Here is a 20,518-nt window from a genome sequence, read left to right on the forward strand (position 1 = left end):
TGTCCATCCCCCCAGTGTCCATCCCCTGCCCACCCCCAGTGTCCCACCCCCCAGTGTCCATCCCCTGCCCACCCCCAGTGCCCCCGCCGTGCCCAGCCCACCCCGCCCCTCCCCGCTCCAATGCGGTGAAATTCCCGCAGGATTTTCCCCAAACCCACCCCGGTTCCCCCAGAGCCGCTCCCCGCGGGGGGAGGGAGCGGCGCAGGGAGGAGTCTCGGGGTGGGGGCGGCCTCGCCTTGCCGCTCCAGGAAGTTTGGGGTGACAAATTCGCTTTTGCCCCGTTTGCTCCCCCAAAACAGCGGCGAGACCGGGAGCGCCGCCCCCGCCGGCAGAGAGGTACGGAGCGGGCCCGGGCGGGGACGGCCGGTGACACAGCGGGAGCGCCTCCGGACCCGCTTACACAACTCCGGAACGGGGCAAAAACCCGCCGGAACGGGCAAAAACCGCCCCCGGCACTGCTCCCGTCCCTGCCCGCAGCCGGGAACGGGCTGCGAGCTCTGGGGGCTCCCGCACCCCGCCCCCCGAGCCGTGCTTTTGCCAAAAAAGGGGATTTTGGGGTGTCGGAGCCGCCTCGGCAGGGGGAACGGGGGTTGTTGCTGCTTTGGCTGGAGCTGTGCTGGTTTGCACTTGGGGTTTTGGTTCTTTTCCGGTGCTTCCTCCCCAGCGCCGGGGCAGAAGTGGCAGCGGAGCTGCAGCCGGGCCCGGCCCTCGCCCCGCGGCACCTGCCGGGGCTCCAGGCCCCCGAAACGGGGTGAAAAGAGGCTGTTTCTGTGAACTTCACCCCAAAAACGTACGTGGGCAGGGGGGCAGGGGGACCTGGCGCTGTCAGGGAGGGGGGACACAGGGAACTGGGGGGACCCCTGGGCAGGAGGGTGGGTTGGACTCCCCCTCACCTCCATTTTGGGGTTGATTTGTGCATTTTTGGGGCACAATCCCTGAGTTTGGGGTGTCCCTGACCCTTGGGGAGACAGAAAACCCCGAGTTTAGCCTCATTTTGGGAGGGGGACTGCTGTGCCCCCACCCCTGTCACGGCTCTGTCGTTCCTCGGTGGCTCTGATTAGCATTTAATTAACATGCCTAGTGCTTAATTAACCACCCCAAAGCTTAACGAACCTCCCTCAGGGCTTGAGGAAGGCCCTTGGGGTTGGGCCCCTGGCCACACCTCAACCTGCACGACCAGTTTGGGGCACTTTCCCCATTTCCTCAGCTTTGGGGCTATCCCGTGTGGGGAATGTCAGGAGTTCACTCTGACAGGGCCATTTTGGGGTGAAACCCCAGGATTTGGGATCTGTGTGACCTTCCCTGCCCCTGGAATTCTCGCTTTTTCCCCCAGAACAGCATCGCTCTCAACTCACCAAAATCGCCCCAATTTCCTCCCACACAACACGGGCAGGACTTCAAATCTGGGGGAAAATTCCAAATTCCTCCCCAAAACCCCCAAATTCTCCCCCAAAAAACCCCAAACCCCCCCATCCCCATGCAGACCACCCATCTCACCGCCGTTTTTCCCTGAATCCAGATTTTTTTCCTGTTTTCACCCCCAAAAGCCCCAAATCCCCCCCAAAAACCCCAAAGTCCCCCTTCCCTTGCAGACCACCCGTCTCACCCTTGTTTTTCCCCAAATCCCGAGCACGCTTTTCCTGTTTCACCCCCCAAAACCCCAAATCTCCCCCAAATCCCCCCCCAAAAAACCCCAAATCCCCCCCAAACCGCCCTCCCCATGCAGACCACCTGTCTCATCCCCGTTTTTCCCTGAATCCCGAGTGTGTTTTTCCTGTTCCACACCCAAAAGCCCAAATCCCCCCAAATACCCCAAATCCCCCCCAAATCTCTCCCAAAAACCCCAAACTCCCCCTCCCCATGCAGACTGCCCGTCTCAGCCCCATTTTTCCCTGAATCCTGAGTGTGTTTTTCCTGTTCTACACCCAAAACCCCAAATCCCCCCCCCAAAAACCCCAAACTCCCCCTCCCCGTGCAGACCGCCCGTCTCAGCCCCGTTTTTCCCTGAATCTCGAGCACACTTTTCCTGTTTCACCCACCAAAACCCCAAATCCCCCCCCAAAAAACCCCAAATCCCCCCCAAACCGCCCTCCCCATGCAGAGCACCTGTCTCATCCCCATTTTTCCCTGAATCCCGAGTGTGGTTTTCCTGTTCTACACCCAAAACCCCAAATCCCCCCCCCAAAAACCCCAAACTCCCCGTCCCCGTGCAGACCGCCCGTCTCACCCCCGTTTTTCCCTGAATCCCGAGTGTGGTTTTCCTGTTCCATACCCAAAACCCCAAATCTCTCCCAAATCCCCCCCCCAAAATCTCCAAACTCCCCCTCCCCATGCAGACCGCCCGTCTCATCCCCATTTTTCCCTGAATCCCGAGTGTGTTTTTCCTGTTCTACACCCAAAACCCCAAATCCCCCCCAAATCCCTCCCAAAAACCCCAAACTCCCCCTCCCCATGCAGACCGCCCATCTCAGCCCCGTTTTTCCCCAAATCCCGAGCACACTTTTCCTGTTTCACCCCCCCAAAACCCCAAATCCCCCCCCAAAAAACCCCAAATCCCCCCAAACCGCCCTCCCCATGCAGACCGCCCGTCTCATCCCCATTTTTCCCTGAATCCCGAGTGTGTGTTTCCTGTTCCACACCCAAAACCCCAAATCCCCCCCCAAAAACCCCAACCTCCCCGTCCCCATGCAGACCGCCCATCTCAGCCCTGTTTTTCCCTGAATCCCGAGTGTGTTTTTCCTGTTCCACACCCAAAACCCCAAATCCCCCCCCCAAAAACCCCAACCTCCCCGTCCCCGTGCAGACCGCCCGTCTCAGCCCCGTTTTTTGCCCCTGCGGTCCCTCAGGATGGCGGAGCCGCCCGTGGTGCCGGTGTTCTGCACCGGCGTCTCGGCGCAGGTGCGGCGGCAGCGGGCCAAGGAGCTGGGGCTGGGCCGGCACGACAACGCCGTGCGCTACCTGGGCCAGGATTTCGGGCAGCTGGCCGAGGAGTGCCGGCGCTCCGGGACCCTGTTCCGGGACCCCTCCTTCCCCCCGGCCGCCGCCTCCCTCGGCTTCCGCGAGCTGGGCCCCGGCTCCTCCAAAACGCGCGGCGTGCAGTGGAAGAGGCCCACGGTGAGCCCGGCTCCGTCCCCGCGCCCCCCGAAAAGTCGCGTGGGAGCGCGGGAGCATTCCCTGATTTCGGCTTTCCCGCAGGAGCTGTGCCCGCGCCCGCAGTTCATCGTGGACGGCGCCACGCGCACCGACATCTGCCAGGGAGCGCTGGGTGAGGGATCCTCGCTCTCCGCCCCGGCTCTGGGCGGTTTGGGGGGCGGCTCGGCCAACGGTTTGGCGTTTTTGGCTCTGTCCAGGTGACTGTTGGCTGCTGGCGGCCATCGCCTCGCTGACGCTCAACGAGACCCTCCTGCACCGCGTGGTGCCGCACGGGCAGAGCTTCCAGCAGGGCTACGCCGGCATCTTCCACTTCCAGGTCAGCAAAGCCCGGGCTCGGGGCTCCCTTCTGCCGTTCTGAGTGCAAATCCCAACGTTTTGGGGGCTCCCACCATCACTTCAGGTCTCCTCTTGTCATTCTGAGGTTCCCACGCCATTTTAGGGCTTCCTTCACCTTTTTAGGCCTCCCCTTGACTATTTCGAGGGGAATTCCCACAGTTTTGGGGCTCCACTCTGCAAATTTGGGGTGACCCCCCAGCGTTTTGAGGATTACCTCCACCATTCTGGTCACACCCCTAATTTTGGGAGGGTCCCCCAGTACTTTGTGTCCTTTCCCCACCCAGTTCCTCGTGTCCACTTCCATGATGGCAACTCCACTTCCCCGCTGCCTTGTGGGACCCCAAACTGGGCGTTTTCCCCCCAAAATCTCCTTCCCTGGATGAAGCAGGGGGCTCCCTCCTCCTTGTGCCCCCAGATCTGGCAGTTTGGCGAGTGGCTGGACGTGGTGGTGGACGATTTCCTGCCCACCAAGGACGGGAAGCTGCTCTTCGTGCACTCGGCCGAGGGCTCCGAGTTCTGGAGCGCGCTGCTGGAAAAGGCCTATGCCAAGTACGGCCCCTCCCCGCTCCCCGCGCCCCTTTTTGGGGCAGAACCCCCCAAAAACCACCCCGGCTGCCGCGCAGGGTGAACGGCTGCTACGAGGCGCTGTCGGGCGGCAGCACCTCCGAGGGCTTCGAGGACTTCACGGGCGGCGTCACCGAGTGGTTCGACCTGCGCCGGCCCCCGGCCGACCTCTACCAGATCATCCTCAAGGCGCTGGAGCGCGGCTCCCTGCTCGGCTGCTCCATCGACGTGAGTCACCCCCGGCGTTTCGGGGCAAAACCGGCGGGATTTGGGGCGCTCCCTGCCTAACGCTGCGCTGGCTCCCTGCAGATAACCAGCGCCTTCGACATGGAGGCGGTGACCTTCAAGAAGCTGGTGAAGGGCCACGCCTACTCGGTGACTGGCGCCAAGCAGGTGAGGGCGGACGGCGGTTTGGGGGAAAAAGGGTGGATTTTGGGTGGTGGAGCCCTGACGGCGCCGTCGGCAGATCCCGTACCGCGGGCAGGCCCTGGAGCTGATCCGGATGCGCAATCCCTGGGGAGAGGTGGAGTGGACGGGCGCCTGGAGCGACGGGTGAGGCTTCGTTAGCGCCGAGCTCATTAGCGCTAATGAGCCAGCGCCCCGCTGACCCCGCTGTCCCCGCAGCTCGGCCGAGTGGCACGCGGTGGAGCCAGCGCTGCGCCAGCAGCTCATGGTCAAGATGGAGGATGGGGAATTCTGGTAGGAGAAGTTCAACTCAAACCCCTTTTCCCGGCCCTTTCGAGCCCCGAAATGAGGGCAAACAAACTCTTCCTGCAGGATGTCCTTCCGGGATTTCCTGCGGGAATTCACCCGCCTGGAGATCTGCAACCTCACCCCGGACGCGCTGCAGTCCCGCAAGTTCCGCAAGTGGAACACGCGGCTCTACGACGGGACGTGGCGGCGCGGCAGCACCGCCGGCGGCTGCCGCAACTACCCCGGTACGCGCCGGGGCCGGCCCCGGGCCCGCCGGGCCGGGCGCCCGCTGAGCCCCCTGTGCCCCCTTTGCAGCCACGTTCTGGATCAACCCCCAGTTCAAGATCCAGCTGGAGGAGGTGGACGATGACCGGGACGAGGACGGCGGGCGGGAGCCGGGCTGCAGCTTCCTGCTGGCGCTGATGCAGAAGCACCGGCGCCGCGAGCGCCGCTACGGCAAGGACATGGAGACCATTGGCTTCGCTGTCTATGAGGTAGCGGGGCCAGCTGGGCTCAGTCAGGGCCAGCTGTGGTTGCCTGGTGTCAGCTGTCACCGACCGCGGTGCCCGGTGTCCCGTCTCTCCGCAGGTCCCTCCCGAGGTGGGTGCCACGCGCCGGCGGCGCCGGTCCGGCGCGGCGCCGGTCGGGGCAGGCCGCCCCCGCGGGTGTTTTTGGGGCGGCTCTGGAGCGTTTCCCCCGGTGCCCGCAGTACGTGGGGAGGTCGGGCGTGCACCTGAAGCGGGAGTTCTTCCTGGCCAACGCCTCGCGCGCGCGCTCCGAGCAGTTCATCAACCTGCGCGAGGTGAGCACGCGCTTCCGGCTGCCGCCCGGCGAGTACATCGTGGTGCCCTCCACCTTCGAGCCCAACAAGGAGGGCGACTTCGTGCTCCGCGTCTTCTCCGAGAAGAGAGCCGGCACCGAGTAAGCGTCGCTGCGGCAGCGCCGGCCAGCCCGCGCCGCGCCCGCGCTCAGCCCGCGCTGTGTCTGTCCGCAGGGAGATGGACGACAAGATCCAGGCCACGCTGCCGGACGAGGTCAGCCGGGGCCGCGGGGACGGGCCGGCGGGGCGCCGGGGCGGGGCGGTTACCAAAACCTCCGCTTTTCCCCCCAGAAAGTGCTGGGCGAGAGCGAAATCGATGAGAACTTCAAGCAGCTCTTCAGGCAGCTGGCGGGGCCGGTAAGGGAGCGGTGAGGGCTGGTGGCGATGTCACTGGTTGGCAATTCCATGGCTGGTTGGCCGTGATGTCGTTGGGTAGCGATGGCATCGTCGTTGGTGATGGTGTAGTTGGTTGGCAATTCCATCATTGGTTGGCAATTCCATAATTGGTTGGCAATTCCATAATTGGTTGGCAATTCCATAATTGGCTGGCAATTCCATCATTGGTTGGCTATTACATCATTTGTTGGCCATGACGTTTTTGGTTGGCAGTGACATCATTGGTTGTAGATTATGTTATTGGTTGGCCATGACGTCAATGGTTGGCTACGACGTCCTTGTTTGGCAGTGATGTCAGTGGTTGGTGGTGACGTCACTGCTCGGCCGTGACATCACTGGTTACCGATGACGTCACTGCTCGGCCGTGACATCACTGGTTACCGATGACATCACTGGTTGCCGATGACATCACTGCTCGGCCGTGACGTCACTGCTCGGCCGTGACGTCATTGCTCGGCAGTGACACCGGGGCCGCCCCCTGTCCCCTCCCCAGGACCTGGAGATCAGCGTCACCGAGCTGCAGACCATCCTCAACCGCATCATCGCCAAACGTGAGCCGGGATTCCTTCCCCCAATTAACACCCTGTCCCTCATTAACACCCCAACCCTCGTTAACCCCCGAAATTCCCCATGGCAGACAAAGACCTGCGCACCAAGGGCTTCAGCATCGAGTCCTGCCGCAGCATGGTGAACCTGATGGACGTATCCTGTGCCTGTGGGCCGGGGGGGCTCTGGGGGGACCCCTGGAGCCCCCCTTTCCTTAACCCCCCTCCCCCAGAAAGACGGGAACGGGAAACTGGGCCTGGTGGAGTTCAACGTCCTCTGGAACCGGATCCGCAACTACCTGGTGGGTCTGGGGGCTCTCCTGGTGGGTCTGGGGGATCTCCTGGTGGGTCTGGGGGCTCTCCCGGCTCCTGGTGGGTCTGGGGGCTCTCCTGTTCCTGGTGGGTCTGGGGGCTCTCCCGGCTCCTGGGGGGTCTGCAGATTCTCCTGGTGGGTCTGGGGGCTCTCCTGTTCCTGGTGGGTCTGGGGGCTCTCCTCGCTTCTGGGCAATTTGGGGTCTCCCTCCTGATTTGAGACCCCCCCCTCACACTCTTTTCCCTACTTTTTTGAGGGTGCTGGGGTGTGCGGTGAAGGTTTTGGCATCTTTTTTTGTGGGTGGTCTCCACTTGGGGGGGATTTTGGGGTACAGGGAGGTGTTTTGGGTGACCCCTGCTCCTTTGAGGGGAGAATTTTGGGGCACATGGGGGTGTTTTGGGTGACCTCTGTTCTTTTGGGGGGGATTTTGGGGTGTTTTGGGTGACCCCTGCCCCTTGGGGGGCTGTTCCTGCCAGAGCATCTTCCGCAAGTTTGACCTGGACAAGTCAGGCTCCATCAGTGCCTACGAGCTGCGCCTGGCGCTGGAGGCTGCAGGTGACCCCCAGGGACCCCCGGGACCCTCCCCTGCCCCGGGACCCCCGGGTGACCCCCGGGCTGTACCCTGGCCCAGGCTACCGGCTGAGCAAGAGGCTGCACGAGCTGCTCATCACCCGCTACGCCGAGCCCGACCTGGCCCTGGACTTCGACAGCTTCGTCTGCTGCCTCGTGCGCCTGGAGACCATGTTCCGTGAGAGCCCCGTGACCCCCGAGCACCCCAATGACCCCAGAGCGTCCCAGAGCGTCCCAAACCATCCCTCCCACAGTCCTGAGTGATCCCAAACCATCCCTCCCACAGTCCTGAGTGATCCCAAACCATCCCAAACCATCCCTCCCACAGTCCTGAGTGATCCCAAACCATCCCAAACCATCCCTCCCACAGTCCTGAGTGATCCCAAACCATCCCAAACCATCCCTCCCACAGTCCTGAGTGATCCCAAACCACCCCAAACCATCCCTCCCACAGTCCTGAGTGATCCCAAACCATCCCTCCCACAGTCCTGAGTGATCCCAAACCATCCCTCCCACAGTCCTGAGTGATCTCAAACCATCCTTCCCACAGTTCTCAGTGATTCCAAAGTGTCCCAAAGCATCCCAGACCATCCCAAACCATTCCCTCCCACAGTCCTGAGTGATCCCAAAGCACCCCAAAGCGTCCCAGACCATCCCAAACTGTCCCAAACCATCCCAAATCATTCTTCCCTCAGTCCTGAGTGATCCCCCATGATCCCAAACCATCCCTCCCACTCCGATCCCCAATGATCCCAACTGATCCCTCTTACCCCATCCCAAATGATCCCACTCAATCCCTCCCAGATCCCAAATGATCCTTCCCAACCACGCTTTTCCCTCAGGAATGGAACCCCCCCCCAGATCCCAATGCCTTTCCCTCCCCTCAGGGTTTTTCCAGGCCATGGACGTGGACAAGGACGGCGTCGTCACCTTCGACCTGCTGCAGGTACCGGGGGCAGCTCGAGGCCTTCCTCCTGCCCTTCCTCACCCTCCTCCTCTCCCTCCTTCTCCTGCTTTTCCCACGCTTCCTTCCCCCTCTCCTGCTCCCCTTCCTCCCTCACCCTCCTCCTCCTCCTCCCCAGTGGCTCCAGCTCACCATGTTCGCCTGACCAGACTCTCCAAGTGCCTTCCACCACCCCGCGCCGGTTTTTTCCCTTTTTTTGGCTTTTTTCAGCAGAAAAGGCTGGATGAGGGGGTGGGGTGGGGGTCACACAGGACCCCCACCGAGCTTTGCCGAAGCCCCCCATCCGTCCCTCACCTCACGCTTGCCCTTTTGGGGCAAATCCTCCGGATTTTGGTGCCTCTTTGCTGACGGAGTCCCGGCCGTCGCCATTCGCTTCAGGGATCTGCTGCCCCTGGGTGCCATAAAGTGATTTTTTTATTGTATAAATTAAAAATGAGGTAAAAACCAAAGAAAAAAAATGTTATTTAAGTCAAAACTCCTTTTTCTGGCAGTTCTTTTTTCCTCTCAAGGTGGGGGATGAGGGCATTTCAAAGTGCTGCAAAATAACAGGTTTAGGGGTTGCCTTGGGGTTACAGATCATATATTTGGGGTTATATTCATGTGGTTTTGAGATGTTTTGGTGCTTGTGACTTAAAATCTGCTCGTGACTCCTGGGACGAGGCTCGGAGGGGATGAGGGGACCCCGGACCCGGGGCAGAATTCCTGGGGCAGGTGTGACCCTGAGCAGGACCCCCAGACCCGGTACCACCCATGGCCATGTTAGAAATTAAAATTTATTCAGCCAAATTAAAAATAAAAATAGTTTTATTAGCGGTCAAATTCTGTCTAGCCAGCCACGGAAAAAAACCCAGAGCCGAGCCCGGGAATCGACCCTGGGTGTGCAACAAGGAGTCAGCCTCAGCAGAGGTTTTCTCTATGCCCACACCTCCAGCCTGGCACGAGCGGTTTTTATAGGGAAAATTCCACCTGAGGCCAGGATTTCAGCAATCGGTCTTTTCTTCCATTCAGAGTCCATAGGTTAATAAGATTTTCTGTTTTGGTGATGAGGAGGAACAATTCAGTGTCCGGAGTTGGTGAATCCCTTGATGAAATTTATGGGAACGCTGCATTCACATGGATCTGCCCGAGGATTTCCATCTCTGGTAGTTTATGTGATGATCATGCAGACATGTCCCATCTCCTGGCCGAGCCACATCCTTTTGCTTGTAAATTGTGTTTCAACACACACCAGGTTTTGCCTGGAAGGGTGTGGGGGACTCCTAATACAAACGTGTATACTCCAACAAATGTTCAATATCACATATATCATACTAAAAATGACGCAAATTGTATCTACCGCACATAACACGTGTATACTCCAACAAATATTGAATATCACACTAGAAATAGCGTGAATTATATCCACCACTCATCAGGCCCGGTCGCGCCCCGGGTTCCCTCAGAGCCGCCTCAGCCCCGCCCCCTCGGCGCTCTGAGGGCGCGAACTTTCCCGCCCTTTTTCCCTCCCGCCCTTTTCCCCTCCCACCCCAATGGGCAGCACCTGGCCACGCCCCTTTCCCGCCCATCGCGCTCCTATTGGTCCGTTCCGTCTAATTATGAATGGGCACGCCCCTTTCCTCGCCGTGGCCACGCCCTTTTCTCCTTATTTGGTGTGGCCGCGCCCTCCCCTCACGGAGCGGCGCCCGCGCGGTTCGAGCGCGGCCATGGCGGAGCCGGAGCGGGGCCCGGAGCCGGTGACGGCCGAGGCGGTGCTGAGGGAGCTGCGGCTCTTCGAGCTGCGCTGCGACGGCGAGGAAGTGCCCGACAAGCGTGAGGGCTACGGGAGGGGCGCGGCCTGGGGGGAGGAGGAGATGGGGGGACTTGGGAAGGAGGAAGGGGGTGTTGGGGGCCTGTCAGAGGAGATTGGGGGTGTAAGAGGGGCTGTGAGGGGAGTGGGGGTCTGTCAGAGGAGGTTTGGGGGTGTGGGGGGAGCTGTGAGGGGTGTTGGGGGCTGTCAGGAGGTCTGGGGGTGTCAGAGGGGAGTGGGGGGCTGTCAGAGGAGGTTTGGGGGTGTCAGAGGGGAGTGGGGGGCTGTCAGAGGAGGTTTGGGGGTGTCAGAGGGGCTGTGAGGGGAGTGGGGGTCTGTCTGGAGGTTTGGGGGTGTCAGAAGGGCTGTGAGGGATGTTGGGGTCTGTCTGGAGGTTTGGGGGTGTCAGAGGGGCTGTGAGGGGTGTTGGGGTCTGTCAGGAGGTTTGGGGGTGTCAGAGGGGAGTTGGGGTCTGTCTGGAGGTTTGGGGGTTTGGGGGGAGCTGTGAGGGCAGTGGGGGTCTGTCTGGAGGTTTGGGGGTGTCAGAGGGGCTGTGAGGGGAGTGGGGGGCTGTCAGAGGAGGTTTGGGGGTGTCAGAGGGGCTGTGAGGGGTGTTGGGGTCTGTCTGGAGGTTTGGGGGTGTCAGAAGGGCTGTGAGGGGAGTGGGGGTCTGTCAGAGGAGGTTTGGGGGTGTCAGAGGGGCTGTGAGGGGTGTTGGGGTCTGTCAGGAGGTTTGGGGGTGTCAGAGGGGCTGTGAGGGGTGTTGGGGTCTGTCTGGAGGTTTGGGGGTGTCAGAGGGGCTGTGAGGGGTGTTGGGGTCTGTCTGGAGGTTTGGGGGTGTCAGAGGGGCTGTGAGGGGAGTTGGGGTCTGTCAGGAGGTTTGGGGGTGCGCTGAGGGGGAGTTTGGGGGTCTGGGGGTGTGGGGGGAGCTGTGAGGGATTATTTGGTTTATGTGGGTCACCGAGGGCTGTTGTGGGGGGTTTTGGGGGGCACAAAGGCTTGAGGGGGTGATTCGGAGGTACCCAAACGTTTTCTGGGGGGGTCTGGCTGGGATTTGGGACCCCTCTGTCCCCGCAGTGGTGGAGCTGTGCCTGAGCCACAGGCTGGACCCGGTGGCCTTGGCCAACGAGCTGCTGGCCTTCGTCACCAGCAAAGACCTGGACCTGCAGCTCACCCCCGAGGGCCTGGACGCCTTCGAGCACGAGGTGGGGGTCCCCAGTTCCCAGCTCCTGGTTTCCCCAGAGCCCCCGGGATGGCGGGGAGCACTCGCCATCCCCCCAACCCTGTCCTGCCGCCCCAGGTGCTGGCCAAGCGCGGCAGCCGCGGCCGGCGCGGGCGGGACGAGCGCCGCGGGCTCCTCCACGACATCCACTCGCTCCAGGAGCTGTATCCCTCATCCCGAGGTGATCCCGAGGACATCCCGACATTCCCCGGAGATCCCGAGCCCTTTGGGGGGGGTCTGGCAGAAAGTGGGGTGCCGTGAGCTGTCACAGATCCCCCGCAGGGGGCTGGGAATGGGAGGAATTCTTGGATTTGGGGCTCCTGGGGGGGGTTTCACCCCAAACCTGCAGCGTTGGTGCCCCTTAACGCGCACCAGCCTCGACGAGGAGCAGGAGGACGAGCTGCTGGACGCCTACACCACCCCGTCCAAGGTGGGCACCGCCCCAAAGCCGCGGGGCTTGCCTCCAGAGCAGCCTGGGAATGTCCTTTTGCTGCGCCTGTTCCCTGCAGGGCTCCCAGAAACGCAGCAACTCCACCCCGGAGACGCCGCGGCCCAAGCGAGCGGCGCCGTCCCGCAGCCCCTACGGGCTCTTCTCCCCCAGCAGCTTCTCCCCGAGGTGGGTGAGGGGCCTGGGGGGCTTCCCTGAATCCCTTTTCCCTCTTTTCTTCCTTCCTTCCCCTTAAAATCACACCATTATGGAAGATGGAGCCTTTTGAAGCTCTGTAAATTTAGGGGGGGGCATGGTTAAATTCCCACTGACCTCCTTGCAATCACAAAGTCTTTAAAGTTACAAACACTTGTGTTTAAACCTCGTTAACCTGTTAAAACGCCCTGCTCACAGATCAGGGAATTCATCCCTCTAAGCTCCAATTTATCATTTCGTGCTCAGAACAGGAGATTAACCCAAAACCTCACCGAGTTTCAGGGTGGGACAAGCGCAGGCCTGAACCAGCCCTGTTTTTCGTGTCCCCACAGTGTCACCCCCTCCCAGAAATACTCGTCCCGTGGGGGCCGGGGCGAGGTCGTGGCCTCGCTCGGCTCCGGCCAGGGCCTGGCCTGGCGCGGCCGCGGCGGCTGCGGCGTCACCATCTTCGGCCACCCCGAGCAGAGCCTCAGCAAACCCTACAAGAGCATGTTCCAGAAGGCGCTGGACGTGCGGGAAGGTGGCACCGGCACCCCGGGGTGGGGTCGGGGGGTGTTGGCGACATCGGGGTCACCTTGGTGGGGTCAGGGTCAGGGGTCAGGGGGTGTTGGTGACACCAGGGTCACCCTGTTGGGGTCAGGGGGTGTTGGTGACATCGGGGTCACCTTGGTGGGGTCAGGGGGTGTTTGTGACACCGGGGTCACCCTGGTGGGGTCAGGGGGTGTTTGTGACACCAGGGTCACCTTGGTGGGGTCAGGGGGTGTTGGTGATATCGGGGTCACCCTGTTGGGGTCAGGGGGTGTTGGTGACATCGTGGTCACCCTGTTGGGGTCAGGGGGTGTTTGTGACACCGGGGTCCCCTCCCAGCGCTGGCCGGGCGGGTGGAGGAGCTCGGGGAGGTCCTGCAGAGGCACCACGGCCTGGACAGCTTCAGCTCCGCTGTGCTCCCGGCTCAGGTGAGACCCCAGCCCCTGTTATGGGGTGAAACCCCCTCATTTTGGGGTGAAACCCCCCCATTTTGGGGTGAAACCCCCCCGTTTTGGGTTAATCCCCCCGTTTGGGGTTAACCCCCCGTTCGGGTCCCTAGGAGCCGGTGACGGTGCTGGGGCAGATCGGCTGTGACGGGAACGGGAAGCTCAACACCAAATCCGTGCTGCTGGTGGGGGACCGGGAGCACTCGGGGGGAGCCGAGGTCCCTCTGGACCTCTCGGAGCTTCTGGAATATTCCCTGTTCCCGGGACAGGTGCGGCTTTGGGGATCCCCCTTCCCTCCCTGCCCTCCCCAATTCCTGCTCCTTTTCCTTCATTCTTGCTTCTTTCCCCCTTTCCTGTCTTTTTTTCCCCAATCCCTGCCCTTTTTCCCAGTTCCTGCCCTTTTCCCCAATTCCTGCCCCTTTTTCCTCAATTCCTGCCCTTTTCCCCAATCCCTGCCCCTTTTCCCCAATCCCTGCCACATTTTCCCCCAGTTCCCATCCTTTTCCTTGGTTCCCACGCTTTTTCCCGATTTCCCGCGGTTTTCCCCCAATCCCGGTGTCCCACAGGTGGTGGCCCTGGAAGGCACCAACAGCACGGGCAGGAGGATGGTGGTGACCAAGCTCTACGAGGTGACCCCACTCCCGGGGGGATTTGGGGTGGGATTGGGACATTTGGGGTGGGATTGGGGCATTTCTGGACCCTCCTGGTTTCCCACAGGGGGTCCCTCTGCCCTTCCACACCCCCACGGAGCCGATGGCAGGTGAGCCCTGGGGCCTTCACTTTTTGTCCCCAAATCCTCATTTTTTGTCCCCAAATCCCCTTTTTTTTCCCCCAAAGTGCCCTTTGGATTCTCCATCTCCCCCTTTTCCTTCCCCAGTCTCCCTTTCTGTCCCCAAAACTCCCTTTATTACCCCCAAATCCCTCTTTTTTCCCCTCTCAAACTCATTTTTCATCCCCAAACCCCCATTTTGGGATCCCAAATCTCCTTTTTTGTCCCTAAATCCCCCTTTTTTATTCTCCCCAAGCCACTTTTTCTCCTCATCCCTCCTTTTTTCCTCCCCACATTCCCATTTCCATCTCCCAAACCCTCCTTTTTGTCTCCAAACCGCCCCATTTTCCATCCCTGTTCATTCCTAAACGTCCCCCTTTTCTCCTAAACCCCCTTTTCTCCCCAAAAAAACCCTTTCTCCTAAAAAACTCCTTTTTTCTCCCTAAAACCCCCTTTTTTCTCCCCAAAAAACCCATTTTTTCTCCCCAAAAACCCCTTTTTTCTCAAAAATAATCCCATTTTTTCTCCCAAAAACTCCGTTTTTTTCCCCAAAACCCTCTTTTTTCCCCAGAGCAGAGGATGGTGCTGGTGGCCTGTGGCCCCTTCACGCCCTCGGACAGCATCACCTTCGAGCCCCTCAGTGACCTCCTGGAGGTTGTGGCCCGTGACCGCCCCGACGTTTGTATCCTGGTGAGGACAATTAACCTCATTAACCATGAATATTTAATTACCTCCATCGTTATTAACCCAATCCTGCACCCCTCACCCCAACCCCGCAGCCTCGAGACGCTTGGGAGGCTCCAAACCCTGGAAAATTCACAATAAAATCCCATCTCTGAGCCCCAAAACACCCATTTTTCACCCTGGGAGTGCCCAAAACCCCTCACTTTTCACCCAGCAATCCCCAAAATCCCCATTTTTCACCCCAAAGTGACAGAAAAGCTCAATTTTAAGAGCAAATGCTGCCCTCGGAGTCAAATCCTGATTCCCTGCCTGGGCACAATGCATCCGTTTCAGCAATTTCCACTTTTTGGTCTCATTTTGTCCTAAAATTTTAGGGGTGTGGGCTAAAATTGGGGTTCATCGATGAGAATTATTAAAAATTATCCTTTCTGGGCGGTGATTTGAAGTGACTCTTTGCTGCTTTTCCCCATTTCTCCGCAGTTTGGGCCGTTCCTGGACGCCAAGCACGAGCAGGTGGAGGTGAGGAGGGGTCCCCCCAAAACCCCCTCAATCCCTGCGGATCTGGGGCAGCAGCAGATCCCCAAAATCAGGGGAATTGTGCCAATCCCGCTGTTTTCCCCCAATTCAGAGCTGCCAGCTCCTGAGCCCCTTCTCCGACGTGTTCCGCCTCTGCCTCGGGACCATCATCGAGGGCACCAGGAGGTGGCCACGGAAACAGCCCCAAATTCCCCATCCCCACGGGGCTCTTTTTCCCCAAAAGTGCTGCTTTTCACCCCAAAATTCTCTCCTTTTTCCCTCCCGCAGTGCTGGCTCCCAGCTGGTGCTGGTGCCCTCGCTCCGGGACGTGTCCCACGACTTCGTGTATCCGCAGCCGCCCTTCTCCTTCCCCAACCTGCCCAAGGAGGACAAAGCGGTACCTGCCCCAAAATTCCGCTTTTCCCCCCCAAAAAATCCATTCCCAGCAGCTCCCCACCCCTCCTGGCAAACCCCAGCTGGGATTTGGGCTGAAATTCCCCTTTTTCTGCTGCTGCTGCTGCAGCTTCCAGGGGGACAAAGGATTTGGGATTGGAATTCCAGAGCTCCCAACGCCCCTCCCAGCCCTTTTTGGGTTCAAATTACTTCATTTAATGATTCTTTGTCCCTCAGGAGCAGATCTGACGTTCCTGCAGAAAATCTAGCTCGGCCCTGGGGATTTTGGGGAACATTTTGGGGGTTTAAGGGAAACTTGGTGGGATTGGGGCAGTTTTGAGGTGATTTAGGGCCAATTTGGGGCATTCCAGGGCAGATTTGGGGCATTCCAGGGTGGGGTTTGAGCATTTTAGGAGGTTTGGGGCATTCTGGGCTGGGTTTGGGGTGTCCTGGCTGGGTTTGGGGTGTCCTGGCTGGGTTTGGGGTGTCCGTGTGTCCAGCCCCGTGTCCGTGTGTCCAGCGCGTGCTCCTGGTGCCCGAGCCCTGCACCCTGGACATCGACGGCGTCATCTTCGGCCTCACCTCCACCGACCTCCTCTTCCACATGGGGGCTGAGGAGATCAGCAGGTGCCTCTTTTTTAACCTTTTCCCCCTTTTTTGGACCTTTTCTCCTTTTTGTTTAACCTTTCCCCTTCCTTTCTTTAATCTTTCCCCCAATTTTTTAGCATTTTCCCCATTTTTTCCCCATTTTTTCCCCTTTTCTCCTCTGCCTTTTCTCTCTTCCCTTCCCCCCCCAATCCCCTCTTTCCCCCTGTTTTCCTTTCCCATTTTCCCCTTTTTCCCCATCCTTTTTTTCCTGTTTCCTCCCTTTTCTCACCCATTTCCCTCCCCTTTCTCCCACAGCTCCTCCGGCGTCTCCGACCGCTTCACGCGGATCCTGCGGCACATCCTGACCCAGCGCAGGTGAGGACCTCCCAAAAACCCTCTTTCCTCCCCAAAAACCCCCTCTGCCTTCCCAAAAACTCCTCCGTCCTCCCCAAAACCCCCTTTTTTCTCCCCAAAACCCCCCCTGCAGTTTCTACCCCCTGTACCCGCCCTCCGAGGAGCTCAACGTGGACTTCGAGGCGCTGGCGGCGTTCGCGGCGCTGCCGGTGACCCCCGACGTCCTGGTGACGCCGTCCGAGCTGCGCTTCTTCGTCAAGGTCAGGAATCCAGCCCTGTCCCTGTGCCCGTCCCCTGTCCTTGTCCCTGTCCCTGTCCCCTGTGCCTGTCCCTGTCCCCTGTCCGTGTCCCCTGTCCATGTCCCCAATCTTGTCCCTGTCCCTGTCCCATCCCTCTCCTGTCCCTGTCCCCATCCCCGTCCCTGTTCCCTGTCCTGTTCCCCCATCCTTGTCCGTGTCCCAATCCTTGTCCCTTATCCCTGTCCCCATCCCTGTCCCATGTCCTTGTCCCTGTCCCCATCCTTGTCCCCCATTGCCTGTCCCTGTCCCCTGTCCTCTGTCCCTGTCCGTGTCCCCATCCGTGTCCATGTCCCCATCCCTGTCCCCATCCCTGTCCCTGTCCGCTGTCCCTGTCCCTGTTCCCTGTCCATGTCCCCATCCCTGTCCTCTGTCCCTGTCCGTGTCCCTGTCCGTGTCCGTGTCCCCATCCCTGTCCCCATCCCTGTCCATGTCCCCATCCCTGTCCGTGTCCGTGTCCCCGTCCGTGTCCCCTGTCCTCTGTCCGTGTCCCCGTCCGTGTCCGTGTCCCCGTCCGTGTCCGTGTCCCCATCCGTGTCCGTGTCCGTGTCCCCGTCCGTGTCCGTGTCCCCATCCGTGTCCGTGTCCGTGTCCCCATCCGTGTCCGTGTCCCCATCCGTGTCCGTGTCCCCGTCCGTGTCCGTGTCCCCGTCCGTGTCCGTGTCCCCATCCGTGTCCGTGTCCCCATCCGTGTCCGTGTCCGTGTCCCCATCCGTGTCCGTGTCCCCCGCAGGACGTCCTGGGCTGTGTCTGCATCAACCCCGGGCGCTTGACCAAGGGCCAGGCCGGGGGCACCTACGGGCGGCTGCTGCTGCGGAGAGAGCGGCCAGGGGACAGAAACGGGGACAGGGATGGGGACAGCAACGGGGACAGGGATGGGGACAGAAATAGGGACAAAACCGGGGACAAAACTGGGGACAACGGGGACAAAACCGGGGACAGGGATGGGGACAGAAATAGGGACAAAACCGGGGACAGAAACGGGGACAGGGATGGGGACAGGGATGGGGACAGGGATGGGGACAAAACCGGGGACAGAAATGGGGACAGAACTGGGGACAACAACAGGGACAGAACTGGGGACAAAACCAGGGACAGAAACGAGGACAGAACAGGGGACAGGGATGGGGACAAAACCGGGGACAGAAACGAGGACAGGGATGGGGACAGGGATGGGGACAAAACCGGGGACAGAAATGGGGACAGAACTGGGGACAGCGACGGGGACAGGGACGGGGACAGGGATGGGGACAAAACCAGGGACAGAAACGAGGACAGAACAGGGGACAGGGATGGGGACAAAACCGGGGACAGAAACGGGGACAGAACTGGGGACAGAACTGGGGACAGCGACGGGAAGAGGGATGGGGACAGAAACATGGACAGGGATGGGGACAAAACTGGGGACAGAAATGGGGACAACAACGGGGACAAAACCAGGGACAGAAACGAGGACAGAACCGGGGACAGGGATGGGGACAGAACCGGGGACAATCCTGCAGAGAATGCCGGGGACATTCCCAGGGACATTCCCAGGGACATTCCCAGGGACATTCCCAGGGACGCCCCCCGGAGCAGCCCCTGCGTGGCCGCCCAGGTCGTGAGGATTTGAGCTCCCAGCTCTGCCCGTTCCCACCCAGGGCTGCAGGGGAAGGAATTGGGGTCAAAACTCCTGGAATTCTGGTTAAAACTCTGGGAATTCTGGTTAAAACTCCTGGAATTCTGGTTAAAACTCTGGGAATTCTGGTTAAAACTCCTGGAATTACAGTTAAAACTGCTGGAATTCCGGTTTAAAAGCCCCAGAACCGTTTGGCACGTGGAGGATTTCCCCAGGAGGATTCAGGATTCACCTCCAGTAAAACAGAATTTGGGAAGCGGAATCCGGGCGTGGGATCCTCCCTGTCCTGGCGTCACCCTTTGCCTTCGGTGACCTCATTAGGGAACTTGGAGTTTAATTAGTCCAGAACCAATTAATTGTGGAATCCTGGCGCTGCTTCCTGCTGCTTCCCAGGAAAAAACAGCTGCGGGTCTGGCTTTGACCCTTTTCCCAAAATTTTTGCCCCAAATAGATGATGATGATGATGATGATGATGATGAAGGTGAAAATTAATTAAAGTTTCTGCCTGTCCCGGTGTCATTTCCTATGGGAAAAGATAAATCCAAGGGGTGGATTTTGGGGGAAAACCAGAGAAAATTGGGGCTGGGAAGGGAAACTCACAACTCTGCCGTGTGGCCGGAATTTTCCCAAAAATCTCCTTTTTCTCCCTAAATATCTGCATGGAGCAGTTGGGAAGTGCCAAGGTCACCTCCCGGTTCCTCCTCTGCTCTTTGCCCAATTCCAGCACTTCTCACCCCAAATCAAATACAGTTTTTCCAACATCCATAAAATCTTACTTTCCTCTCATTTCCAGCTTTATTTTCGGGTTTTTTTTGCACCTGAGGGGAGGGGAGCAGAATCCCATTCCCTCCCAGGTTTCCCCTTGGGTTCTCCTCCCCCTGCCTCGGTTTCCCTTGGAAAAACTCCGATTTTGGTTAAAACAGCAGCAGGAAGAGCCAGAGCCGGGTCCTGGGGGGATTTGGGGAATTTCGACTCTTCCCCCCCACAGAGCCCCCACCGTACGATCCATCCCTAATTCGGGATTTAATTCGGGAATTCCGAGGGTTTTGGGAGGGAGCCGGTCCCGCTGGGGTTTTTCCAGATTTATTTTCGGGGCTCCTTCCCAGAGGAGAGGCCGAGGGAGCTCCGGGAATTCCCGGGAAGGGAATCGAGGCCGGGATGGGGGCCTGGGATCCGCTCGGGAGCGGCCGCGCCGGGACCGATCCCGAATCCTGATCCCAAATCCCGGCCCCTGATCCCGAATCCTGATCCCAAATCCCGGCCCCGATCCCAAATCCTGATCCCAAATCCTGATCCCAAATCCCGGCCCCGATCCCGAATCCTGATCCCAAATCCCGATCCCGAATCCTGATCCCAAATCCCGATCCCGAATCCTGATCCCAAATCCCGGCCCCGATCCCAAATCCTGATCCCAAATCCCGGCCCCGATCCCGAATCCTGATCCCAAATCCCGATCCCGATCCCAAATCCTGATCCCAAATCCCGGCCCCGATCCCAAATCCTGATCCCAAATCCCGGCCCCGATCCCGAATCCTGATCCCAAATCCCGGCCCCGATCCCAATCCCGAGGTCCGCAGGTGACACCGCCGGGAATTCGGGAAAAGGGAAGGGAAGGGAAGGGAAGGGAAGGGGAGGGGAGGGGAGGGGAGGGAAGGGAAGGGAAGGGAAGGGAGGGAGGGGAGGGAAGGGAGGGGAGGGGAAGGGAGGGGAAGGGGAGGGAAGGGAAGGGAAGGGAAGGGAAGGGAAGGGAAGGGAAGGGAAGGGAAGGGAAGGGAAGGGAAGGGAAGGGAAGGGAGGGGAAGGGAAGGGAGGGAGGGGAGGGAAGGGAAGGGAGGGGAGGGGAAGGGGAGGGAAGGGAAGGGAAGGGAAGGGAAGGGAGGGGAAGGGAAGGGAGGGAGGGGAGGGAAGGGAAGGGAGGGGAGGGGAAGGGGAGGGAAGGGAAGGGAAGGGAAGGGAAGGGAAGGGAAGGGAAGGGAAGGGAAGGGAAGGGAAGGGAAGGGAAGGGAAGGGAAGGGAAGGGAAGGGAAGGGAGGGGAAGGGAAGGGAGGGGAAGGGAAGGAAGGGAGGGGAGGGAAGGGAAGGGAAGGGAAGGGAAGGGAAGGGAACGGAAGGGAAGGGAAGGGAAGGGAAGGAAGGAAGGGAAGGGAAGGGAAGGGAAGGAAGGGGGGAAGGATCCGCTCGGATTCCCGGGATGCTGCGGGGAGCGCGGGCGCAGCCCCTCCTGCCCCCGGCCGCGTCCGCGGCGCTGTCGCGTCCCGGATTTAAAGGGAAAGCGGCGATTCCTTCCTTGGATCAGGAAAAAGGAGCGGATCCCTCCCCCA

General features: G+C 60.0%; 2 protein-coding genes across 4 annotated transcripts; both read left to right on the forward strand.

Moving 5' to 3' along the window:
• Positions 1 to 59: 59 nt before the first annotated feature.
• LOC110478839 (calpain-1 catalytic subunit) lies at positions 60 to 8,829 on the forward strand. 2 transcript variants are annotated; one of them, XM_077789621.2, is made up of 23 exons: positions 122 to 336; positions 665 to 790; positions 2,847 to 3,114; positions 3,196 to 3,265; positions 3,351 to 3,469; positions 3,905 to 4,038; positions 4,113 to 4,281; positions 4,363 to 4,446; positions 4,520 to 4,605; positions 4,678 to 4,752; positions 4,831 to 4,991; positions 5,062 to 5,240; positions 5,335 to 5,346; positions 5,456 to 5,667; positions 5,741 to 5,780; positions 5,858 to 5,923; positions 6,456 to 6,513; positions 6,600 to 6,664; positions 6,741 to 6,809; positions 7,297 to 7,375; positions 7,452 to 7,568; positions 8,278 to 8,336; positions 8,473 to 8,829. In XM_077789621.2, the coding sequence occupies exons 3-23, from the start codon at positions 2,848 to 2,850 to the stop codon at positions 8,497 to 8,499; spliced, it is 2,148 nt and encodes a 715-aa protein (XP_077645747.1). In that variant the 5' UTR covers positions 122 to 336; positions 665 to 790; position 2,847; the 3' UTR covers positions 8,500 to 8,829. The 2 variants fall into 2 exon arrangements, with proteins under 2 accessions (XP_085419639.1, XP_077645747.1); XM_085563513.1 differs by lacking the exon at positions 5,335 to 5,346 and having other exon boundaries at positions 60 to 336; positions 5,435 to 5,667.
• Positions 8,830 to 9,993: 1,164 nt separating this feature from the next.
• LOC110467587 (DNA polymerase alpha subunit B) lies at positions 9,994 to 18,983 on the forward strand. 2 transcript variants are annotated; one of them, XM_085563475.1, is made up of 18 exons: positions 9,995 to 10,163; positions 11,218 to 11,345; positions 11,441 to 11,526; positions 11,738 to 11,792; positions 11,872 to 11,978; positions 12,338 to 12,525; positions 12,873 to 12,961; positions 13,093 to 13,248; positions 13,546 to 13,608; positions 13,697 to 13,739; positions 14,320 to 14,438; positions 14,913 to 14,951; positions 15,061 to 15,134; positions 15,237 to 15,345; positions 15,862 to 15,968; positions 16,245 to 16,304; positions 16,417 to 16,543; positions 17,313 to 18,983. In XM_085563475.1, the coding sequence occupies exons 1-18, from the start codon at positions 10,058 to 10,060 to the stop codon at positions 18,189 to 18,191; spliced, it is 2,535 nt and encodes an 844-aa protein (XP_085419601.1). In that variant the 5' UTR covers positions 9,995 to 10,057; the 3' UTR covers positions 18,192 to 18,983. The 2 variants fall into 2 exon arrangements, with proteins under 2 accessions (XP_085419600.1, XP_085419601.1); XM_085563474.1 differs by having other exon boundaries at positions 9,994 to 10,163; positions 13,093 to 13,608.
• The last annotated feature ends 1,535 nt before the right edge of the window (positions 18,984 to 20,518 follow it).

The sequence above is a fragment of the Lonchura striata genome, chromosome 31, assembly GCF_050655825.1.
Source record: "Lonchura striata isolate lonStrDom1 chromosome 31, ASM5065582v1, whole genome shotgun sequence".
Classification (NCBI taxonomy): Eukaryota; Metazoa; Chordata; class Aves; order Passeriformes; family Estrildidae; genus Lonchura; species Lonchura striata.